Genomic DNA, 23,578 nt, shown 5'->3' on the forward strand with positions numbered 1-23,578 from the left:
TGTTACGAAATTAAACACTGTGAAGTACCAAAGGCAGTGCGTTCCTCTTTGGAGGGAGGCGGCAAACGGGAACCGGACTGAGAAGAGAGCTAGCGGCAGTGCGCGGGGAGCCTGAGCCGCTCCGCACGCCCCGAGCCGACGGGTCCTAGAGCGACCCGGGGCCCGGGCTCGCGGCGGCCCCAGCGGGGCTCGATTACTCTCGCCTGGGCGAGAAGCGGCGTCTCGGCTCGGAGGAGCCCTACGGTGGGGAGGTGGGGCGACGACAACAAAAAGAAGTCAAGTGGGAGGGGATTCGCCGGCGAGGGGGGAGACGGCGGCCGCCTAGCGGGAGGAGGCGGACATCTCCGAAGGGACCTGCGGCGCCGGGAGCCCAGCGATCCTGCCCACGAGCGACTGGCGGGTCCGGGAGGGCGCCTCGCGGCGTGCAGCCGGGAGCCCCGCGGCCCGCCCCTCGCGCAGCTCGCGCCTCTCTCGCGCCTCCGTCCCGCCCCCTCGCCTAGCACCGCCCGCGCGCAGCGTCTCGCGCCGGCCGGGCCCGCCCGCCGGGAAACAGCCGCGAGAGCAGCGGCCGCGGCGGCCGCCAGCGCGCCTTCCCCTCCCGCGCTACCGCGTCGCCCCCGCCCTCGGCACCTCGTCCCCGGGCCGCGCGCCCGCGCTCCGGCCAACGTTCTCTCCCGGCCTCCCGGGCCCGCCGCCCACTCCCGCGTCTCCGAGCCCCTCAACCGCCGCGGTCTCCCTGGGCGCGCGGCCCGCCGCCTGCTTCCGGGGCGGGCGGACTGGGCGCCTGGTGCCGGCGGCCGCAGCGACAGCGCCCCCGGGAAGCAGAGGAGGAAGGAGAGAAGAGGTGGAGGTGGCCGCAGGCTGAGTCGCGGCCGGGATGTCCGGGCAGCCGCCGCCGCCGCCGCCGCCGCAGCAGCAGCAGCAACAACAACAGCAGCAGCAGTTGTCGCCGCCACCGCCGGCGGCCTTGGCTCCAGTGTCCGGAGTCGTCCTGCCGGCGCCCCCGGCCGTCAGCGCCGGCTCCTCTCCAGCCGGCTCGCCCGGCGGCGGCGCGGGCGGCGACGGCTTAGGGGCCGCGGCGGCCGCCCTGCTCCTCCACCCCCCGCCGCCGCCGCCCCCGGCCACCGCGGCCCCGCCGCCCCCGCCGCCGCCCCCGCCGCCACCTGCCTCAGCGGCCGCCCCCGCCAGCGGGCCCCCAGCGCCTCCGGGCCTCGCCGCGGGCCCCGGCCCGGCCGGAGGCGCCCCGGCCCCAGCTCTGGTGGCGGGCAGCAGCGCCGCGGCCCCCTTCCCGCACGGGGACTCGACCCTGAACGAGCAGGAGAAGGAGCTGCAGCGGCGGCTGAAGCGCCTCTACCCAGCCGTGGACGAGCAGGAGACGCCGCTGCCTCGGTCCTGGAGCCCGAAGGACAAGTTCAGCTACATCGGCCTCTCTCAGAACAACCTGCGGGTGCACTACAAAGGTACTGGGCGTGTGTCCTGCCGTGGGAGTGGGGCACTGACCCGACGTGGCCGGCCACCGCTGCGCCGCTCTCGACCCGCCCCCGACCTCCCCCGACCCCCGCCCTCGCGGGCTCTGCCCTCGGAGGCCACTCGCCGCTTGTTGTGCTGCTCCGGGTGGGCGCGGGGGTCGCGGTGAAGGATCCGAGGGTGAGGGGCGAGATTCTTGGAAGAGGAGGGTGAGTAGAATGCTCCAGGGTAGGAAGGAGCTGGTAATCTTAGGCCAGGAGCAGGACACCTTGAGGGAATCCGGGATGACAGGACAGAACTGGCTTTCTGATTTCCCTGGGAGATAAATCTTGGGGCTTGGGTAGAGGAATCCATGGACTCGGAGTTGGGTTACATTGTTCTCCAGGTGGTGGGTCAGGCGTTCTCCTCTTACAAGGAGGGAAGAGAGGCACGATTCTGAGGTATGATTTCTAATTAAGAGAGAGTAGGGATACGCAGGGGGAGGAGTAATCAAAATTAGGCCAGAGATTGTCTAGGGGGACTAAAGGACAAGGGACCCAAGTTTGCCATCAGTATATCTTAGTGAAAGCAACCGGGAGGGTAAGAGAAGGGAACCCCAGGAGCACCATTTTTCTTAGGGGAGCAGAAACCTACCTCTCCCGATTGGAAGTACTCTATACAGGTCCTTAGGTGTTGATGTTATATGAAGCCTTGTTGAAAACGAAGATGGAACAAAATGCAGCTTAGTATTTTGAAGAAAATTGGTTTATGTTTTCCACCTGCAGTTAAAAACAACAACCTTAGGTTTGTGCTTGCCCCCTTCCTCCCTCACCTACCTCTCCTAGGTTAAAACAAAGCTTGAAGCAAATCAGTTGTATATAAAATTATGAATTGCTATGGGAACTATTGAAATGTGGCCCAATTTAATAGCGTGTATCAAGTTTACTTGTGTGGAAGAAAAAAAAAATCAATCTAACGTATCAGTCTGTCTGGAAACAAATCCAGGGTTTTAGGCCCCAAATCTAAAGCAGGAGCTTTTTACATTCACGGCAGCCTCACTTTGATTGGCTACAAAGGGGTCTGCTCAGATCCTAGTGACATGTATGTAGAGGGGATAAACAACCTTGTGGGTAAATTCTTATATGGGACTAAAATTTAAGAAGAAGCTTGATAAGTAAGTTACTATTTAACCAGAAAGGCGAATGGCAATACAAATCTACCAAATGATTTGGCTGCAAAGAATCACGCACAAAAATAGGCCTTGAACATTTTTTAATTCTTGCATACATCCAAAGAAGTACTTCTAAGTGTTATCTTCCTTAATCTAAACGTCTAAACATTTCATTCACAATATCAAATCTTTGTTTTATCTTAAGTTAGGACATTTTGTTAATTTCCTTGTGAAATATTTCTACTTTTATGTTTTAATTTGTGTGAACGGTGCTATGTTATGAAGTGTTTACTTCTGATCTGGCTGCCAGAAAGCTATTGTTAGATGTGACAGAATTTTATAATTTTAAATTTATGGTTGACAGTAATTTGCTCATAAAATCAGAGCCAGTATAGATGAACAAAGAATCCTAGATTTCCTGAGTTCTGCAGTCGTTTGTGGTTGTGGATATTTTACAAGACTGGGCCTCAGTTTCTTCCTCTGAGTGATGTGTAAGTTGAGCTGGAAGATTGGTAGGGAAATTTACAGCTCTGAATTTCTGTGATGTCTACGATTCGTGATTACTGTTTATTTAGTACTGTAAGGTGTCTTGATTAGTTTTAGTCTTTTACATAAGATTCATGATTTAGGTCAGAGAAAAATATATGTTTATGTGAAATTAGTTGGAGTTTGAAATATTTCTGACACTGCTACATTCCTGACACTGCTGTCTCAATTGTTTTTATTCTTGGCCTCTTTATTACTTTCTGTTGTGTAATACTAAGATTCACTTTCTGGGAACATAACTTTTATAAACATAAATCATTATTTCTTCCAGAACAGATTTTGTTCTTCCAGAAATTTTGTTATCCTTTTTATTTTCTTTCCCTTTCTTCTGTCTTCCTTTTGTCTCTCCCTTACCCCTTGTCAGAAAGTCTTTTTCTCTTTCTACTGCCTCTTCCTCTTGTCTTGTTACTGTAGATTGTGTGTGTGTGTGTGTGTGTGTGTTTTCTGTTGTTACTGTTGATTTTCTGTGTGTTATCTGAGAGAACCACACCGGTTGTAGTGGGCAACTCTGTCCCAGTAGCAGTAGCAAAGAAGTATCATAGATAGTGGATAATACTTTAAAGTCACAGAATAAGAAGGGTGAATTTTTATTTAACCTATCATTGTGCTGCATTGATTTTATCTAAGTATTATAAGACACTTTTAACATTAAAAGCTGTTATTCATATATTCATGTATTACAGAATTTCAAAAGAGTGATTTTATTTTCCAGAGTGATGAGAATTTTCCTTATCTTGAAATAGAAGTATTTTGCTTTCTTTTGCTCCAAAGGTATTCTGGTTTTTTTGTGGTTGTTCTGGTGTTTTTTTTTTTTGTTTTTTTTTTTTTGATAGGGTTTCAACTCTGTTGCCTTGTTGGAGTGCAGTGGTGCGATCATGGCTCACTGCAGTCTTGACCTCCTAGGCTCAAGGCATCCCCCTGCCTCAGTTGCCCAAGTAGCGGGGACCACAAGCTCCTGTCACTATGCTGGGCTAAGTTGTGATTTTTTCGTGTGGAGATGGGGTCTTACTGTGTTGCCCAGGCTGGTGTTGAACGTCTGGGCTCAAGTGATCCTCCCACCTTGGCTTCCCAAAGTACCGGAATTACAAGCCTGAACCACTGTGTCCAGCCTGTATTCTGTTTTTAAGATATTCTAAATTGAAATTACTGCTTTTGGAAGCAGTATTGTTCCTTAAATGATTTGAGGAGATTAATGTTGAATAATACTGGACATGCAGATAAGGTTGATTGGATTGCAGAGGAATAACTACAGGTTATGTGTAGTATATCTGAAATTTTTTGGAAGGCCTTTTGCTTCGCAGTCACACAACTGTTGAAAAACCCAGGGATAGCCCCTCTTATTTTTGAAATTGTTGTCAGTATTGGATAAGTACAAATGTGACAAGTTTAGACTTAGTTATGATGATAACTTTATTTTACTTTAAATAATTTTAATGAATATGACAATGAATTTAGTCTAAATGTTTCAACAACAGATTGCATTTTTATATTTTTTTAGTGATTACCACTATTTGGATATTTTATAGAGTGTTTTAGATATACACACACTAGTGGATCTGGACAAGATCCTGGAATTTTCATTTTAAATTTTAGAGAGCGGTAGAACCTGGAGGTTAGATCTTCCCAGTCATAAGTAAGTGAGGATTGAAAATTTTCACTAACTTCAGATCTAGTGTTCTTTTCACAAGACCATAGTATTGCCTGTTTTAGTTCATATGAGACTTAATTATCTCAAGTAGATAAAATCCTGTGATTACATTTAGAACTTTTAAAGAATAGTTGAGATTGAAAATGCTTACTCTGGGGGAAAAAGGTAACTGGAACACAGTGCTTCAAAAAAGTCCAGACACCTTGATTTTACTGATTTAGGACAGTTTAGGAGATATGCAAGATAAATGAAAGTTGGGAATTATAAGAAGCAATGAAATAGAGAATTTCAGTGAGTGTGGTGGCTTACACTTGTAATCCCAGCACTTTGGGAGGCCAAAGTAGAAGGATCGCGTGAGCCCAGGAGTTCTAGACCAGCCTGGGCAACATAGTGGTACCCCATCTCTACCCCTAAAAGCCGGACTAAGTGGCACATACCTGAAATCCCAGCTACTTAGTATTAGTAAGCTCAGGGAGGAGGATTGGTTGAGCCCAGGAGGTTGAGGCTTCAGTGAGCCATGATGGCCTGGGTGGCAGAGTGAGACCCAAAGAAAAAATAGTGAATTGCATTTTTTTTTTTTTTGAGACAGAGTCTTACTCTATCGCCCAGGCTGGAGTGCAGTGGCACAATCTCTGCTCATTGCAACCTCTCCTGGGTTCATGCAGTTCTCCTGCCTCAGCCTCCTGAGTAGCTGGGATTACAGGCACTCACCACCATGCCTGGCTAATTCTTACATTTTTAGTAGAGACAGGGTTTCACCATGTTGGCCAGGCTGGTCTTGAACTCCTGACCTCAGATGATCCGCCCGCCTTGCCGCCCAAAGTGCTGGGATTACAGGCATGAGCCACTGCACCTGGCCTGAACTGTACTTTTTTTTTTTTTTTAAGATGGAGTCTCGCTCTGCTGTTGCTAGGCTGGAGTATGGTGGCGCCATCTTGGCTCGCTGCAACCTCAGCCTCCCGGGTTCAAGCAATTCTTCTGCCTTAGCTTCCTGAGTATCTGGGACTACAGGCTTGTGCTACCACACCTAGCTAATTTTTGTATTTTTAGTAGAGAGGAGGTTTCAACATGTTGGCCAGGATGGTCTCGATCTCTTGACCTCGTGATCCACCCGCCTCGGCCTCCCAAAGTGCTGGGATTACAGGCGTGAGCCACTGTGCCCGGCCAGAATTGCGCTTTTTAATTGAAATATTTTGAACAACATCTAACCAAATAGGTTGAACTTTTGTTATACTTACTCTGTCTTTCCCACCTGTACCCCCAGTCATTAGTCCTTGAACATTTCCTAAATATAATTGCTTATCTAATTTCCTGCACTTTTTAAGGTTGAACAAATATTTCAACATGCTTGCTTACAAGCTTACAAGTACAAATGTCTGTTAAGCATTATGGGGTCGATACAAAAAATGTTTCTTTTGTGTGTGTGGTTTTTTTTTTTTTTTTTTTTTTTTGAGTCAGAGTTTTGCCCTGTTGCCCAGGCTGGAGGGCAGTGGTGCGATCTCCACTCACTGCAGGCTCCGCCTCCTGGGTTCACACCGTTCTCCTGCCTCATCCTCCTGAGTAGCTGGGACTACAGGCGCCCGCTACTACGCCTGGCTTATTTTTTGTATTTTTAGTAGAGACAGGATTTCTCCATTAGTCAGGATGGTCTTGATCTCCTGACCTTGTGATCTGCCCACCTCCGCCTCCCAAAGTTCTGGGATTACAGGCGTGAGCCACTGTGCCTGGCCTAAAAATGTTCTTTAAAATGAAGGAATTGAATTATTACTTGCCAAATTTTGGGAAATTAGGTTTAAAAATGTCAGTTGGTAACTGCAAGAATCAAGTAAATCTAATAATCATGCAGAATGGTAGACAATAATGATGTATATTCTTTTTTTTTTTTTGAGACGGAATCTTGCTCTGTTGCCCAGGCCGAAGTACAGTGGTGGTGCTGTCTCGGCTCACTGCAGCCTCCATCTCCTGGATTCAAGTGACTTTCCAGCCTCAGCCTCCCAAGTAGCCGGGATTACAAACGCCTGCTACCATGCCTGGCTAATTTTTGTATATTTAGTAGAGACGGGGTTTTGCCCTATTGGCCAGGCTGGTCTGAAACTCCTGACCTCAAGTGATCTGCCTGCCTCGGCTTCCCAAAGTGCTGGGATTATAGGCGTGAGCCACCACCCGGCCTGATGATGTATATTCTGCTAGAGTAGACAATTTATTTGTGTTTCTCACTGTTCATTTCTTCATTTATTTAATAAGGTTTTAGTGAATGTTTACTTTGTGCTAGGTTCTGACACGCAAAGGTGAAGAAGATACTGTCATTGAATTCAGAGAGCTCGGAGGACATAAAATAGAGTAGTAAGGGAAATATTATAAAGAGTACTGTGAAGATAGGAGGAGCGTCTAACCCAGGCTGACACTGGAAAGAATGAAGGAAGTTCAGGTATCAGGGATAGCTTCTTGGAGGAGTCGAGGCTAGTGGTCAGTCTTAAAAGATGAGTAGGATATAGGAGAAAGGGAGGCTCGGTGTTGCAAATGAAGGAAGAGCAAAAACAGAGAATTACTTTATGCGTCTGGTTTTACAATTTTGGGTTAGCATTTAGAGTATGTGACAAGGAGCATCTGCGAAAAGATCAATTAGGAGATTTTTTTATTTTTTATTTTTTTGGGACGGGGTCTGACTCCTTCGTCCAGGCTGGAATGCAGTGGTGCGATCTAGGCCCACTGCCACCTCTGCCTCCTGGGCTCAAGTGATCCTTCTACCTCAGCATCCTGAATAGCTGCAACTACAGGCATGCGCCACCACACCCAGCTAATTTTTTGTATTTTTTTGTAGAGATGGGGATTTTGCCATGTTGCTCAGGCTGGTCTCGAATTCCTGAGCTCAAGCCATCTGCCTGCCTTAGCCTTCCAAAGTGCTAGGATTATAGGCAGGAGCCAGTGTACCTGGCCCAGTTAGGAGCCCTATGGAATATTTTGTTGAGTTTAGATCTTATTCTGTAGGAGATGGAGAATCATCAAAGGATTTTAAATGGGAAGGGACTGGCTCATATCTTCATTTTTGTCAGATTACACAGCTGATTGGAAGATAGATTCAAGAGGTTACACAGGAGTGGAAATAGCAAACTCATTTAGAAGACTGTTGCAGTAGACCATGTTAGAAATGACCTCAGCTGGGTCAGTGGTAGGGACAGAGAAAGGCAGATATATTTGTGAGATATTTAAAAGTAATACTGAGAGGATATGAGGAATGATGGTGAGAGAACTCAAGGAAAATGGGTTTCTACCTCTGTTAGGATGATGTTTGGGTTTTTAGCTGTTAGGCTCTTGCAGTGAACCATGAATAAAATAATGATTGTGAAGAAGACTGTATTACAGTATAGTTGGAGATAAGTAAGAATGGGAATCTCAGCCCTGTGATCTGACTTCAGGGAAACCTGAAGAAGCCAAAGGAACAAGCCTTACAGAAAGAACAGGAACAGGTCTTTTGAAGTTAAGGAGGCTCTGAATGGTCTTAACAGTTGGATTTCATGACTTCGTTCTATTCTATTAAACTGACTCAGCTCCAATCACCAGTTTCCGGTTGTTTTCTTATTTCTTTTTCACCACTGACTGGCTTATCCTTTCCTTCCCATGTCAAATTCCTGAGAGACTTAACAGATTGGCCTGGCTAATTGCTATGATTGTTAGTTGGGCAGAGTTTTTCGTTACAGACTATGTTGTGAATTGGCGGCCTTCAAGTCAGGTGCTAACCTGTGTTGAATCAGCTGTAGGAGTGGTGGTAATTATAAAATAGAAAATACCCTTCTGGTACAAGGATAGTCTGGGTCTTACTTCTTTCAGTAGGGACAATGTGTGAGACAGTTTCTCCTAGGAAGGGTTGATAGTTAACTATAATTGACCTGAAGCTTGGGAGAGAAGTCTAGGTCATGACTGATTTAGGAGTCACTTGTAGGTGGTAGTTGAAACTCAGAGTATTTGAGAGAGAGAGGGAGAATATGTAATAGAGTGAGAAAAAGCAGTGGACCAAAGATGGGACCCTGAAAAACACCAACGTTGAAAGACTGGAGGGAGCCCAAAAGAAATGGTAGGTCCCTAGACATCAAGGAGATTGGTATCACAGAAGCTGAGCGTGGGAAGGTGCAGTGGCTCACACCTGTAATCCCAGCACTTTGGGAAGTCGAGTGGGAGGACTGCTTGAACCCGGGAAGTTGAGGCTGCAGCAAGCGGTGATCATGCCACTGCATTCTAACCTGGGCAACAGAATGAGACACTGTCTCAGACAGCCTCCCCACCCTTCCTAGTAGAAATGAGGAAGTGATAGTGTGTATTGCAACAGATAGGTTTAGTAGGATAGGCACAGATAGTTTTCCACTACATTTGGAAATTAGATCATTGTGACTTTAGGGAGAGCAGTTTGAATTGAGTGATGGGGCAAAAACCAGATTTTAGTGAGTTGAAAGAGTAAATGAAAGGACCAAGTAGAGAGGATAGTGGATAGAGATTATCCTTGAGAAATATAGATGAAGGAAGAGATTAGGCATTTCCTAGAGGAGGATAGAGGTTAAGGTGGAATTTTTTTTTTCCTCTAATTTTTAATAGCTGATAGCGGAGTTACATTTTACCTGGAGTTTAGCTTCTAATGTCAGTATAGAAGATGAAAATTACACATAACCAAAATTATCTTTAAAAATTCCTTTGGAGAGTATTGTGTTAGAGACCATTGTGTCATTTCTTAGTCAATCTTGTTTTATTGGTTATGTAGGTAAAACCGAAGCGACATAAATTAAATGAAAATACTATATTAGTCCAAGGTATGGTGTTCCAGTAAATGTATACAAAATTTAACATTTTAACAAATAAAATTGATTAGCCTACCTGGTTATTATTATTATTTTTTTTTCTTGAGACAGTCCCGCTTTGTTGCCCAGGCCGGATCCCAGGTTGAAGCAATTCTCCTGCCTCAGCCTCCTGAGTAGCTGAGATTACATGCACCCACCACGATGCCTGGCTAATTTTTATGTTTTTAGTAGAGATGGGGTTTCGCCATGTTGGCTAGGCTGGTCTCGAACTCCTGACCTCAAATGATCCACCCACATTGGCCTCTCCTGGGGATTTGTTTGTTTGTTTGTTTGTTTTTTTGAGATGGAGCCTTGCTCTTGTCGCCCAGGCTGGAGTGCAGTGGTACAATCTCAGCTCACTGCAACGTCTGCCTCCAGGGTTCAAGCCATTCTTCTGCCTCAGCCTCCCAAGTAGCTGGGAATACAGGTGGGCACTACCATGCCTGGCTACTTTTTGTATTTTTAGTGGAGATGTGGTTTTACGTTGGCCAGGCTGGTCTCAAACTCCTGACCTCAGGTGATCCACCTGCCTTCACCTCCCAAAGTGCTGGGATTACAGGTGTGAGCCACTGCACCCAACTGGACTCCTGTTTTCTTGATAAGAGGTAAGGTACTTTGCTTATGAATTTGAGTAGAGGATGTAAAGCTTAAAGTAATGATGAAAACGTGGACTAGCCATTGAGAGGAATAGGGAATGAACTGACTGAACATTTCTAAAAATATTGTTGGTAGCACTGAGAGTGCTCAGTTGACATCATTAGTTCATAGCAGTGACTGTTTGTAAGATTTTGAACTTTATTCAGTGGAAGTCAACTGTCCAGTGAGGAAGTAGTGAAGGTAGATTATAATATTGAGAGTGTTGTTTTGCTGGTTGGATATGATAGAAGGATGGGCATATGAGGGAAATCAAGGATATTTGAGAGCTTTAAGTGATTACCATGTAGCCTGTCCTGGAAGAGGAAAAAGGGAGAAAAAAACACGAAGAGTTTGAGGAATTAGAGGTCCCATGATGTTGAAGAGGAAGTATAGATGTGAAGGCTTTAGAAAGAGGATAGAACAGGATGGTGTATTCTGGAGGAAGATACCGGTGTTTCTGCAATAATGTCATGAATGCGTGGCTGGAAAACCATGTTTTCCACAAAATCAGTGCGCTAAAAGTAACAGGACTTACGTGAACTATAAATAAAGCTGGAGCAACCACTTAAAACCTTGGGAACTTTGTAAGCACTAATCAGAACACCACAAAAATTACAGTCCTAATAAAATAAAAGCGCAGTTAAATTTTCACTGTGCCCGATATTACAGGTGGCTTGGTCCATTGCAGCTTTAGACTCTGGGTCTTGGGCTTTTGCTTCTTCAAGAAGGAATGATTGTAGTTAGAGTGGAAGTTAGTGGGAATAAAGAGGTTCAGGAATTAAAACGCAGGGAAAAACTAATTACACATGAGTGTTAAGTGTGTGAATGTACAGGAGAGATAAATGTTTGAGGGCTTGTAAAAAGGAGCTTCAACCAAGTTGGAGAGATTAGAGAAAGAATATTTGAGGAAGTAAAGCTTGAGCTAAGATTTAAAGTGTGAGTAGGACGTACTCAGGCTAAGAAGGAAAGGTGGAGGGTATAGCGTGTGTACAGACTCTGGCCTGATCAATGTGAAGAATCGAAATAGTGCTGATGTGACTAGAGCAGAAAGGAAGTGGAAAGTGCAGGTGGAGAGCAAGGTCAGACAAGGTGTTCAGGAAGCGTGTCTTTTTCTTAGGCCAAAGGGGAGGCTTTGGCTGGTGATATAGAAGGACGACTGATTTATGTTTCCAGAAGGGCACTGGCTGGCTGCATGTTGGAGAAGGGATGGGAGTGGGAATGGGGTAGAATGGTTTATTCAAACTCTTTCCATCAGATTGTTTGAATAAAAAGAGCTAAACTTGCTAGCCTTAGAATTAGGACGTATTACATATGTTTTCTTCTAAAGCCACATAGAAAACAATACCGAGGACTTTGTAGTTTTAAAAGTTGAAACTTTGGTAGTATGAGGTTGTCTTTTGGTTACCACAGAATTTAAGGTAATAAACTTTCAGGTGATAAGCATTGTTAGAGATAGGCCCTTTGCTGCTGATATTACAAGTTTGAGCATCCCAAATCTTAAATTCAAAATGCTTTCAGAATTCAAAACTTGATTTTATGTATTTTTATTTTTGAGACAGAGTCTCACTCTGTTGCCCAGGCTGGAGTGCAGTGGCACTGTTGGGTCACTGCAAGCTCTGCCTCCCAAGTTCAAGTGATTCTTGTGTCTCAGCCTCCTGAGTAGCTGGGATTACAGGCGCACACTACCATGCCAGGCTAATTTTTGTATTTTTAGTACAGACAGGGTTTCACCATGTTGGCCAAGCTGGTCTTGAACTCCTGACCTCAAGTGATCCGCCCGCCTCAGCCTCCCAAAGTGCTGGAATTACAGGCATGAGCCACCACGCCCGGCTCAAAGGAAATGCTCATTGAAACATTTTAGATTTTGGATTTTTGGATTTAGGATGCTCAACTGGTAAGTATGTGCAAATATTGTAAAATCTGAAAAAATCTAAAACACTTGTGGTCCCAAGCATGTCAGATAAGGGATACTCAACTTGTACTGGTCTCATTTAAGAAATAGTATGAAACCTTTTAATCTTGGATTTAAACTTTTCCTTATACCTTTTACATCTAATTTAACTTTATGAAACAAATCTTTTTAGTTTTAACATTTACAGAATTTATCTGCAGTGAATCATAACAAATACAATGGATACTTGAAGATTTATAACTGGTACTTTATAGTAATTTTTGCATAATGGAAAAATGGGATTTTAATTCATGCATGGATTTAATATACGTTTCTTCCAGTTTGGGGCAGGGTGTATAATGTGTAAAAATTTTTATTATTTTTTTCTGTAGGCCCATGACAGATTAAAAATTTCTTCATTTCAAAAAGTGAGGTTAAATAATACCTATTTCATAAATGTTGAATGAGAAAAATCCATACAAAAGCACCTAAGTCTTTGAGAGACTGTTTACTTTCAAATATTAGTTTCTTTCTCTTTTCCCATCGAAGTAGCCAGAATAGAACATGGGGATATGTGAGGTGATCCCCGAAAGTTCATTGTAACTAAATCCTTCATGTGGGTTCAGAGCTCCCACTAGATCAGGTTTCTTGAATTTAAATCCCAGCATAAATCCCGCTTTGGAATTCTCATTAAGCAGTATGACTTTGGGCGAGTTTCCTTATCTTAGATTTAACTATGAAATGATAATAAATGGTACCTACCTCATGGGGTTGTTTTGGATATTGAATGAGTTAATAAACTTAATGCGTTAGAACAGTGCCTTTCACACAGTATTAAATATATGTAACTATTATTTGTTATTAAGAATACTTTGGGATTACTTTATCCCTAAAAGTTTGGGTCACTCCCCTTAAAAAAAATTAGTGGATTTAGGACTGCAGTTAGATTCTGTTTAGTTTTCTATAGATTTATTTGTAACTCTCTAATTTTTAAATATGTAGTTTCCATAGCCTTTTCTCAGGTAACTTATTGGAACATATTTTGACTAAAAAATGTGTTTTACTGCCACCATAATTAAATTTTATTAAAAAGTGACTAGGGCACAGATTTGTGCAGTTGTTTCTTTTCTGCTGCTTAGCTCAGTGTAAATCTATTACCTGCATCATATGTTAAAGTAGTTTTGATGCATGTAAATATTGTTGCTTCCATTTTTGTCTTCCTAGCCAAGCTTGTTGACTCCTTATGGTCACCAGGCTAAAAGAACTTCTGCCCATAATCCAAGTTTTCATGGTAATGGAAGGAGTGGCAGAATTCATTCTTTTTTTTGTAGGGGATCGGGGGGTGTGAACATGCACTAATTTGCATTGCAAGTGTAAACTTAAGTGTTTAATAATAATAAGGCATGTGTTGGAAATTTGGTAAATTTGGTGAAATGTATGGTAAGGGAGGATATGATCTCATTCATGTGTGATGGTTGTGTATCTTAAGATGCAATTTTTGACTTAAGGCATTTAGTTTTAAAACAATCACAATAAATTTGAGGAGAATTCTGCTACCCATGAAGATAATTTTATAGTATGACTGAAAGATTAATGCGAAGTTTGTATTGCGTGGAGCATATTTAACTAGAACACCCAAATAATGATTTAGAGTATTGTGTCTCATGCAGTCCTTTTGGGGATTATGGAGACTTGTCTCACTCATGCTCTTTGAGTACTTCTGACATGCTACTTCAACTTCTGTCTTTATTCTCCCATGGTTTTATGGACATATTTTCTCTTAATATTGTCCACATGCTAGCTTTCAAGGTAGTTTGTGTCTTGGGCAAGAGGCAGGGGAAGTGATTGTGAGTTTAGCAAACCCTATGGGATTAGAATTGAGGAATAGCTGGTTTAAAAAGTTTAAAAGGCATTATCTAACAGATTTTCTAAAATGTCAGCAGTGGCATGGTGTTATTTCTGTTGTTTAAAAAGAAAAAAAAAATACGTTTAGAAATTAGATGTATTTCTCAATAGGCTGTTATTGGCCCAAGAGATTTTATGAATCAGCTTTAATTAATAAGACTATACCAAAGAACAAAATTGTAAATTCTTAAGAAAGCTGTTTTGCCAATTCAGTAAAGGTTTAACTTAGAAATATACGATATAGATGCTTCTGGTTTAAAGAGCAGGCCTTTGGCAAGAGTGTACAGAAATTATATAAGTTATATACAAATTTAGACCTGATAAAATTAAGATCTTATGTTCTTCATACAGCTTTTTTCCTCTTAAAAATATAGTGTACTCTATAACATCTTTTATTTAATTTGTATAAAAGGCTGCTAGGTTCAATTTACATATTCGGATTCTGCAATCTTAATAAAACTAATAATAGTGTGAAGAGTTCTGTGGTTAACTTGGGCTATTTTGCATATTGGGTTCATGGTGATGATAAACATTTTATTGAGTATTTGAACTGATAGCAGAAATTATACATCATTCCAAAAACCTGTATCTTCCTGAATTGTTTAAGGTTTTCATTTTTCAGTGAATATCTCATGTGACTTCTTTTTTCCTTCCTGTTTCATGTGCAGGTCATGGCAAAACCCCAAAAGATGCAGCGTCAGTTCGAGCCACGCATCCAATACCAGCAGCCTGTGGGATTTATTATTTTGAAGTAAAAATTGTCAGTAAGGGAAGAGATGGGTAAGTGTAAATTTTGGTGAGAAAAATCATTTGTTAGTTTTTTTGTTTTGATTTCATAATGTTTATGATGTAATTGGAAAGTTGGAATCCTGGAAATTTTGGTAATTGGAAAAGTGGAATCTGAATATTCCAGTATAACAGACTGGATCTGGTTATGCTTAAATACTAGTTGAAGTTAAAGCTTGAGTTAGTAATATTAACTGAGCTTTTCTGGTAGGTTTATTATTAAAATGGAGAATTGAAATTAAGGAATGGAGGGACAGTGACTCATTTTCCATGACTTTTCTTACACTGCTTTTTCCTGAATTCTGCTAAGAAGTTAAATCCTCTCAAAGCCAGTAATCATAGTCAGTTGGTGATTCATGGGTATTTTACAGATGTTGGGCTTAGAATTTTAGGTTTTAGCTGAGAAATATGTATTTGTATGCTGTCAACCAGAGGAGATTTTCAAGGTTTAGGATGTGGTTTAGAAAGTTCCAAATGAGAATTCCATGGTAGGGCCTGGAACCAAATTTAATATCATTGCTTTTCAGCTTGGGATTGGTGTGTGGTTTGTGTGGATATCAGAATCACTTATGAGACTATTAAAAATATAGTAATTTTTGGGCCTTACCCCAAAAGTTCCTAAATTAGAATTTTCGGAAGTAGAGCTTTGGGCAAGATAGGCATTTTGAGAAAGCACCACACTGAATTTTGGTGCCTATCCCTGGTTAAGCACTAATTACCTACAGTCATTGGATCTATCCTATAGTATTTCCTCATAACTTTATTGCATATTAGAGGTCTCTTAAAGCAGCCATAGGGTTGTTAGTTGAGTTACCAAGACAAAGCTATTGGGCTGTGTGGGTAAGTTGCTCCGTGAGGTCAGTCAGATGGACCTCAGATCAAACCCCTCTTAGTAGTCCTCCTGTGTTTAATTAACCAGTTAAGTGTATTCAGTAGATTACTCCTTTATCGACTGAATATTCTTGATGTCAACAGTATGAACAACAGAAAATAAAAACTTGGAATTCAGTGACAGCTTTTTATGTAACTGCCTCAGTTTTCTCAGGGTAATCAAGCCAAAGAGAAAATCAGAGATGCCAAGGATAGAGTGGTTGAGAGAGGCCCCATCATTGAAATAGGCACACGATTGTCACCATTTCTCACTTTACAAGCTGTATAATCAGTAAGCTGATTCTTTTTATACTTCAAATTATATGAACTTGACCTCATATTTGCCTGCGAATACCTTGATGATTCTTGAATCTAGTGCTACATCTTGGTTTATTCCCTTGAGCTCCAGACAACGTGTCTAACCAAATGTTTGCATTTGAATGTCCCGCAGGCATTTAAATTTAGCTTGTTTAAAATCTTTTTCTAAAAAAAAAACCATTTGGTTGGTGGTTTCACTATTGCTAGAAACTTGAGAATTTCTTGCTTTTAACTTTTCTGTTCATCTCTACTGCTTCTCCCTTAGTCAGATCTCAATTATTTATCTGCTGAATTACTCTGAGGTAGTTGGTTGATGGGCCTCCAGTTGCTCCCTGTTTTGCTCTTATTCTAGTCTATAACTGTTGTCAGGGTTCTTAATAATGTGGAACTGAATTGCCACTACCCATTTTTTGAGATCATTTGGGACATCTGTTGCTTCATTGTAGAGCTTCTTAACAGGACCCCTCAGATATGACTAGCTCTTACATCATTTTTCAGTCTCTTTGTAGCTAGGATCCCTTATCCTTTTTCTTTTGTTTTTAAATTTAGGTATATTTTACATATAGTAAACTTTATTCTTTTTAGTATATGGTTCTGTGAGTTTTGAGAAACATGTATAGTCATAAAACCACCATCACAGTTGATATGGGAGTCTCCCGTTATCTGTGGGGGATACATTCCAAGACCCTTTGTGGATGCCTGAAACTACAGGTAGTACTGAACTCTATATATACTATGTTTTTTTTCAGTCTGATAATTGAGAGGGCTAGTCAGTGACTGAAGGGCATGTGGTATATACAGCGTGGATATGCTAGACAAAGGAATGATTACCAGGTGGGGACAGGGCGGGACTGAGTCCAATGGCATGATATTTTATCATGTTACTCAGAATGGCACACAATTTAAAACTTATGAATTGCTTATTTCTGGAATTGTCCAATTAATATTTTTGCACCTCAGTTGACTGTGGGTAACTGAAACACTGAGGAAAGCAAAACCACAGATAAGTGTGGACTGCTGCATATAGAACAGCTCAGTCACCCCCCAAAATTCCGCCATACCCTTTTGTAGAAAACCCTTCCCCATCTCTAGCTCCTGGTAACTGTTGACTGGTTTTGTGTCACTCTAGTTTGGCCATTTCAAGAATGGCATATAAATGGAATCATATAGTTTGTAGCCTTTTAAGTTTGGTATCTTTCACTTAGCATAACACATTGGAGATTCCTCCCTGTTGTATATATTCATAGAACAGTCCTTTTTAATCTAATTGTGTAGATGAGTGAACCAAAGTTTGCTTACCCACTCCCCAGTTGAAGAACTTCTCAGTTGTTTCTAGTTTTTTGGCTGGAACTGTAAACATGTATATACAGGTTTTTGTGTAAACATAAGTTTTCTTTTCACAAGTATCTAGGAGTGGAATTGCTGGATTGTAGTTAAGTGTATTTTTAACTTTATAAGAAACTGCCAAATTGTTTCACAAAGTGGCTGTACTAGTTTGCGTTTTGTTTTTGTTTTTTTTTTTCTTGAGCCAGAGTCTCGCTCTGCTGCCCAGGCTGGAGTGCAGTGGCATGATCTTGGCTCACTGCAACCTCCGCTTCGTGGGTTCAGGCAGTTCTCCTGCCTCAGCCTCCCAAGTAGCTGGAATTACAGGCGCCCACCACCATGCCTGGCTAATTTTTGAATTTTTAGTAGAGACGGGGTTTCACTATGTTGGCCAGGCTGGTCTCGAGTGCCTGACCTCAAATGATCCACCTGTGTCAGCCTCCCAGAGTGCTGGCATTGCAGGCATGAGCCACAACACCTGGCCTCTAGCTTTTTCATATATACGTTTTTCATATATACATTTTTTTTCTCCTGAGCTAGATAGTAAGTTCCTTACAGATATACTTCATGTGTTCCATGTGCTTGTTGAGTGATAGAAACCAGCAATACTGTGGAGGGATATGATATCCGCTGCCACCCCCGGCTAATCTTTTGTAATTTTAGTAGAGACGGGGTTTCACCGTGTTGCCCAGGCTGATGTCGAATTCCTGAGCTCAGGCGATCTGCCCGCCTCAGCCTCCGAAAGTTCTGGGATTACAGGTGTGAGCCACCCTGCCCGGCCCACTAGTTTGCATTTCTCCCAGCAATGTATGAGAGTTCCTGTTGATCTTAGCACTAGGTATTGTCATTTTTTTTTTTTTAATTTTTAGCCATTATAATAGGTTTCTAGTGATTTCTTGCTGTAGTTTTAATTTATATTTCCCTAATGACTTATGATGTTGAAGAATCCCTAATCCTCACCTGCTCTTCACCTATAAGGTACCATTTGGAGTTCTCTGACTACGCACACTGGCTTATATTTCTAGTTCCTTATGCATGTCCTTCCTTCACCTTCTCTTACCCTTTTCTCTGTTTGCCTAGCTAATTAATTAGTCTTCAAGTCCTAGTGTAGGAGTACCTTTCTTACGGCATTTTCTTCCTAAAGTAGGAATATGCCTTTTCTATGCCTCCTTTACATTTTGGCCAGACTGTAATTATGATATTTATATTGTTTCAATTGTCTGCTTACTGCCAACATGACCCTACAGATTTAAGCGTAAGGGACTATTTTATTTTAATTTTGTAACTCTAGTGCTTAATTTATAGCTAGCTTTTAAAGGTATGAATAAATGAATGGATTAGAAGTACTATTTCTTGTATGTTCTTGGAGAAAACTGTTTGTTTGTTTGTTTTGAGACGGAGTCTTGCTCTGTCGCCCAGGCTGGAGTGCAGTGGCACGATCTGGACTCACTGCAACCTCCAACTCTTGGGTTCAAGCAATTCTGCCTATCTCAGCCTCCCAAGTAGCTGGGATTACAGGCGCGTACCACCATGCCTGGCTAAGTTTTGTATTTTTAGTAGAGATGGGGTTTCACCATGTTGCCCAGGCTGGTGTCAAACTCCTGACCTCAGGGATCCATCTGCCTCCGCCACCCAAAGTGCTGGGATTACAGGTGTGAGCTACTGCGCCCAGCCTTTTTTTTTTTTTTTTGAGACGGAGTTTGGCTCTTGTTGTCCAGGCTGGAGTGTGATGGCATGATTTCAGCTCACTGTAACTTCTGCCTCCCAGGCTCAAGTGATTCTCCTGCCTCTGCCTACCGAGTAGCTGGATTACAGGCATGTGCCACCATGCCCAGCTGATTTTGTGCTTTTAGTAGAGACGGGTTTTTGCCATGTTGGCCAGGCTAGTTTCGAACCCCTGACCTCAGGTGATCCACCCTCCTCAAAGTGCTGGGATTATAGATACGAGCCACTGCGCCACCAAACTATTGTATTTCTTTGGTCACATTCATTTCTCTCTCTGGTAAACGTGTCAAACAAAGTTCTAGGCCCAACCCATTGTTTTTGGAAGCAAAGAACAATTCATTTATGAAAAAAAGCAACTCCTATTGCTAATTTTTGCCAAGTGATGTTTTTCTGGAGAAAAGATGCTTTCCTGAAATCCCAACATCTTTGTAAAGCATGGACCAGAAAGAGCAGCCGTTAGTCACCTTTTGTTTGCAATGATGTGTGCCCATCTGAGAGTTTATTTCACTTAATTTAAAACTGAATTTTCGCCGGGCACGGTGGCTCTAGCCTGTAATCCTAGCACTTTGGGAGGCCGACGCCGGTAGATCACGAGGTCAGGAGTTCGAGACCAGCCTGGCCAACATAGTGAAACCCCGTCTCTACTAAAAATACAAAAAATTAGCCGGGCATGGTGGCAGGCACCTGTAATCCCAGCTACTTGCTGGACTGGGGCAGGAGAATCACTTAACACGGGAGGCACAGGTTGCAGTGAGCCGATATCGCACCTCTGTACTCCAGCCCAGGTGACTGTGCGAGACTCAGTCTCAAAAACAAACAAACAAACAAAACACTGAGTTTTCTTTTAAAGTGTTTATCCAAGATCTCAGTTTTTAAAATAAATTGTCCTTGGCAGCAAATTTTCTCATGAAATGCAAGAGTTGGGCGTGAATTGCCTCTTTCAATAGAGTAGAAAGAACTGGTGTTAATGTATTATGTGCTTGTAAAGACTTTTAATTTCTCCTGTGGTGTACGTTATTTCTAGGTCTGCCTTGGAAAATTAGGAATATGACTGTCATGATTGTTACTTGTATTTCTTTATTGCCTAGAAAATGAGACTTGAAGAAAGTTCCTTTTATTGAGTGAAAGAACATTTCATTTTCTGCCCTGAGTTTTCATTTAAAGTGAACCTAATTTTTGTACATATGCAGCTAAATAAATTTATTAGGACAAAATAGTCTTTAAATATTATTAATTTAAAAATAAATTCTAATGTATTTCACAACAAAAAATTAAATCACTTTATCTGTCATACTCTTGGGTCACATATCTGTCATGATTTATCAGTCATAAATCATGACTTTTTTTTTTTTTTTTTGAGATGGAGTCTCTGTCTGTCACCCAGACTGGAGTTCAGTGGCGTAATCTTGGCTCACTGCAACCTCTGTCTCCTGGGTTCAAGGAATTCTCTTGTCTTAGTCTGTCCTAGTAGCTGGGATTACAGGTACGCCACACCACACTCAGCTAATTTTTGTATTTTCAGTAGAGATGGGGTTTCACCATCTTGGCCAGGCCAGTCTTGAACTCCTGACCTCAAATGATCCACCCACCTTGGCCTCCCAAAGTGCTGGGATTACAGATGTGAGCCACCATGCCTGGCCCTGCATAACTTCTTTAGGGCATATATTTAATGGGTATGTGTTTACTTTCCCTTCTTTTTAGTGATCATTGAGGTGAATTTCTTTAAGGAGTCTGTATCTTATGTACTTTCAGTTCAGGGATTTCATTCAGATTTTAAGTTATGCATATTAATAGAGGCAGTGGAGATACAGTTAATTCTAAATGTGAGAGATAAAATTTTTATTTGAAAGCTTTTAGAATTATAATTTATTATGAATGGTATTTTTAGCTCTTCAAACAAAATATTGATGCCACTCTTTGACAGTGTTTCAGTGAGAACTGGCAAGTAATGCAGTCTCTCTGTTCTGTTCCTAAATTCTTCTGCTGAGAATAACGTGCACTCTTCCAGAATGTTCCTTCTATGCTTGCTGACTTTCTAGATTATTTCTTGGGGGGAAGAGGAGAACAAAGGTCTTTCTTCCTGTCTAGCCTTAAAAGGCTTTGAAAACTAGAAGGATCTTTCTTACTAGGTTTGATTGGTTGTAAGCAGCAAATGGAAGCACAAGGTAAATGTGAACAAAGAATAAACAGTATATTATTATAAGTAAGCAATATATTTATTTAACAAATATATGTTGAACACCTATGATATATCACATTGTCAGCAGCTGAGTGAAGATAAGAAATTATTTTATTCATTTGTCTTATTCATAGTTCTTACTAGAGGACCTGACATTTAGTAGAAACTCAATTAATACAGTAAGTGAACTGAATATGGTCCCTGCCTTTGAGGAAGATCAAATTTAGTATAGTCATATGTCGCTTAACTATAGAAACATGTTCTAAGACATGAGTCATTGGGCGATGTTTTCTTATGAACGTAAAGGGTATTTATGTAAACCTAGGTGGTATAGCCTACTACATACCTGGCTGTACCATTGTATATATAGTCCTTTCTTGGTATATGGTGTTTGGAAGATATAGTGGGACAAGGCAGGAAGCAGAAATATGCAACTCTAGGACATAATATACTAAGTACTTAAGAATGAGACCATATATGGGAAAACTGAGGAGAGAGTAGTTAATTTTGGCTCAAGGAAACAGATTTATACAGGAAGTAGTAGTTGGTAGACCTTACAAAATGAGTAAGAATTTGAGAGGCCTTTTTGGGGAAGAACAGTACAGACTATGGTAAATGGCCAGAATAGTCTCACAGGAAGAGTGCAACTTTGTGGTCTTTGGCAGAGATACATGGTTCAGTGTTGTTGGGGACTTGGATTATAAGGAAGAGTTATAAAAGTGAGAATAGGCCAAATGTGGTGGTTCATGCCTGTAATCCCAATACTTTGGGAGCCCGAAGCAGGTGGATCACCTGAGATAAAGAGTTCCAGACCAGCCTGACCAACATATAGTGAAACCCCATCTCTACTAAAAAGTACAAAAATTAGCTGGGTGTGGTGGCACACGCCTGTAGTCCCATCTACTTGGGAAGTCAAGGCAGAAGAATCGCTTGAACCTGGGATACAAAGGTTGTAGTGAGCCGAGATTGCACCACTGTACTCCAGCCTGGTGACAGAGTGAGATTTCATCTCTCAAAAAAAAAGAAAAAAGTAAGAATGGAATCAGATATTATAGAGCGTTGATGATAGTTATAGGGTGAAATATACTCTATAGGTAGAAGGGAGCTTTCAGTTTTTGTTTTTGTTTTTGTTTTTGTGGCACAGTCTTGTCTGTCACCCAGGCTGGAGTTCAGTGGCACAATCATGGCTCTCTGTAGCCTTGACTTCCCTTGCTTAAGTGATCTTCCTGCTTCAGCTCAGCTTCCCAAATAGCTGGGACTATAGGTGTGCATCAGCATGCCCAGCTTCTTCTTTTTTTTTTTTTTTTTTTTGTAGAGATGGGTCTCAGTATGTTGCATAGGCTGGTCTTGAACTCCTAGCCTCAAGCTATCCTCCTGCCTCCCTAAGTGTTGGGATTACAGGCATGAGTCACTGCACCCAGACTGCCTTCAATCTTTTTGAGTAGGGAAGATATATGATGCCTGTTTTAGAAAGATGATACAAATTGGGGAGAGGATGAAGTGTGATGGCAGGTCTGCAAGATTGCTGGAGAGTGTAGGGGCTACAGCTAGGAGTTAGGTTGTGAGGCTGTTGCCTGAGGATAGAGAGTGTGATAAGAGATTAAAAAAAAAAAAAAAAAGAAAACAAAACAGGAGGAAAATAACAGAAGAGGAGATTTAATTTGTCGAGTACCTGTTATGTGCCAGACACTCTGCTAAGAACCTAGGATTGACAAAGATGGAGGCAGCGCTGTAAACATGGCTGAGAAATGGTACCTACTCTGTAGAAGTTTGCAGGTAAAAAGGGAAATGAACATGTAAATAAATAATAAAATCCGGCCGGGTGTAGTGGCTCACGCCTGTAATCCCAGCACTTTGGGAGGCTGAGGCAGGTGGATCACAAGGTCAAGAGATCGAGACCATGCTGGGTAATATGGTGAAACCCCGTCTCTATTAAAAATACAAAAAGTCAGTCAGGTGAGGTGGCGTGTGCCTGCAGTCCCAGATACTTGGGAGGCTGAGGCAGGAGAATGGCATGAACCCTGGAGGCGGAGCCTGCAGTGAGCTGAGATTGTGCCACTTCTCTCCAGCCTAGGGGACAGAGTGAGACTCCGTCTCAAAAAAAAAAAAAAAAAATCCAGTATGAGATACACAGCAGTAGACCTATAAACAAATTAGAGAAGTATATTGGAGGAAGTAACCAACGCTGTTGGAAGACGGTGGTGATCAGGGAAGTCTGTCTAGGAAGCTTACATAAAATTACAGAAGAGGAATACAGTTAAACATAAGCCTCTCTGTCCTTCAGTTGCTCAGGTGTCCTTCAGTTGCT

At 42.2% G+C, this 23,578-nt stretch overlaps 1 protein-coding gene across 1 annotated transcript in view; it reads left to right on the top strand.

Annotated features, from left to right (window-relative positions):
* Positions 1–544: 544 nt before the first annotated feature.
* Positions 545–23,578, top strand: part of RANBP9 (RAN binding protein 9) — a 96,280-nt gene continuing 73,246 nt past the window's right edge. Inside the window, exons 1-2 of the mRNA XM_015449884.3 lie at positions 545–1,460; positions 14,738–14,849. Coding sequence (XP_015305370.3) covers positions 878–1,460; positions 14,738–14,849 — 695 coding nt within the window. The 5' untranslated portion in view covers positions 545–877. The remainder of the gene's footprint in view (positions 1,461–14,737; positions 14,850–23,578) is intronic.

Source organism: Macaca fascicularis, chromosome 4 (genome assembly GCF_037993035.2).
Source record: "Macaca fascicularis isolate 582-1 chromosome 4, T2T-MFA8v1.1".
NCBI classification, from domain to species: domain Eukaryota; kingdom Metazoa; phylum Chordata; class Mammalia; order Primates; family Cercopithecidae; genus Macaca; species Macaca fascicularis.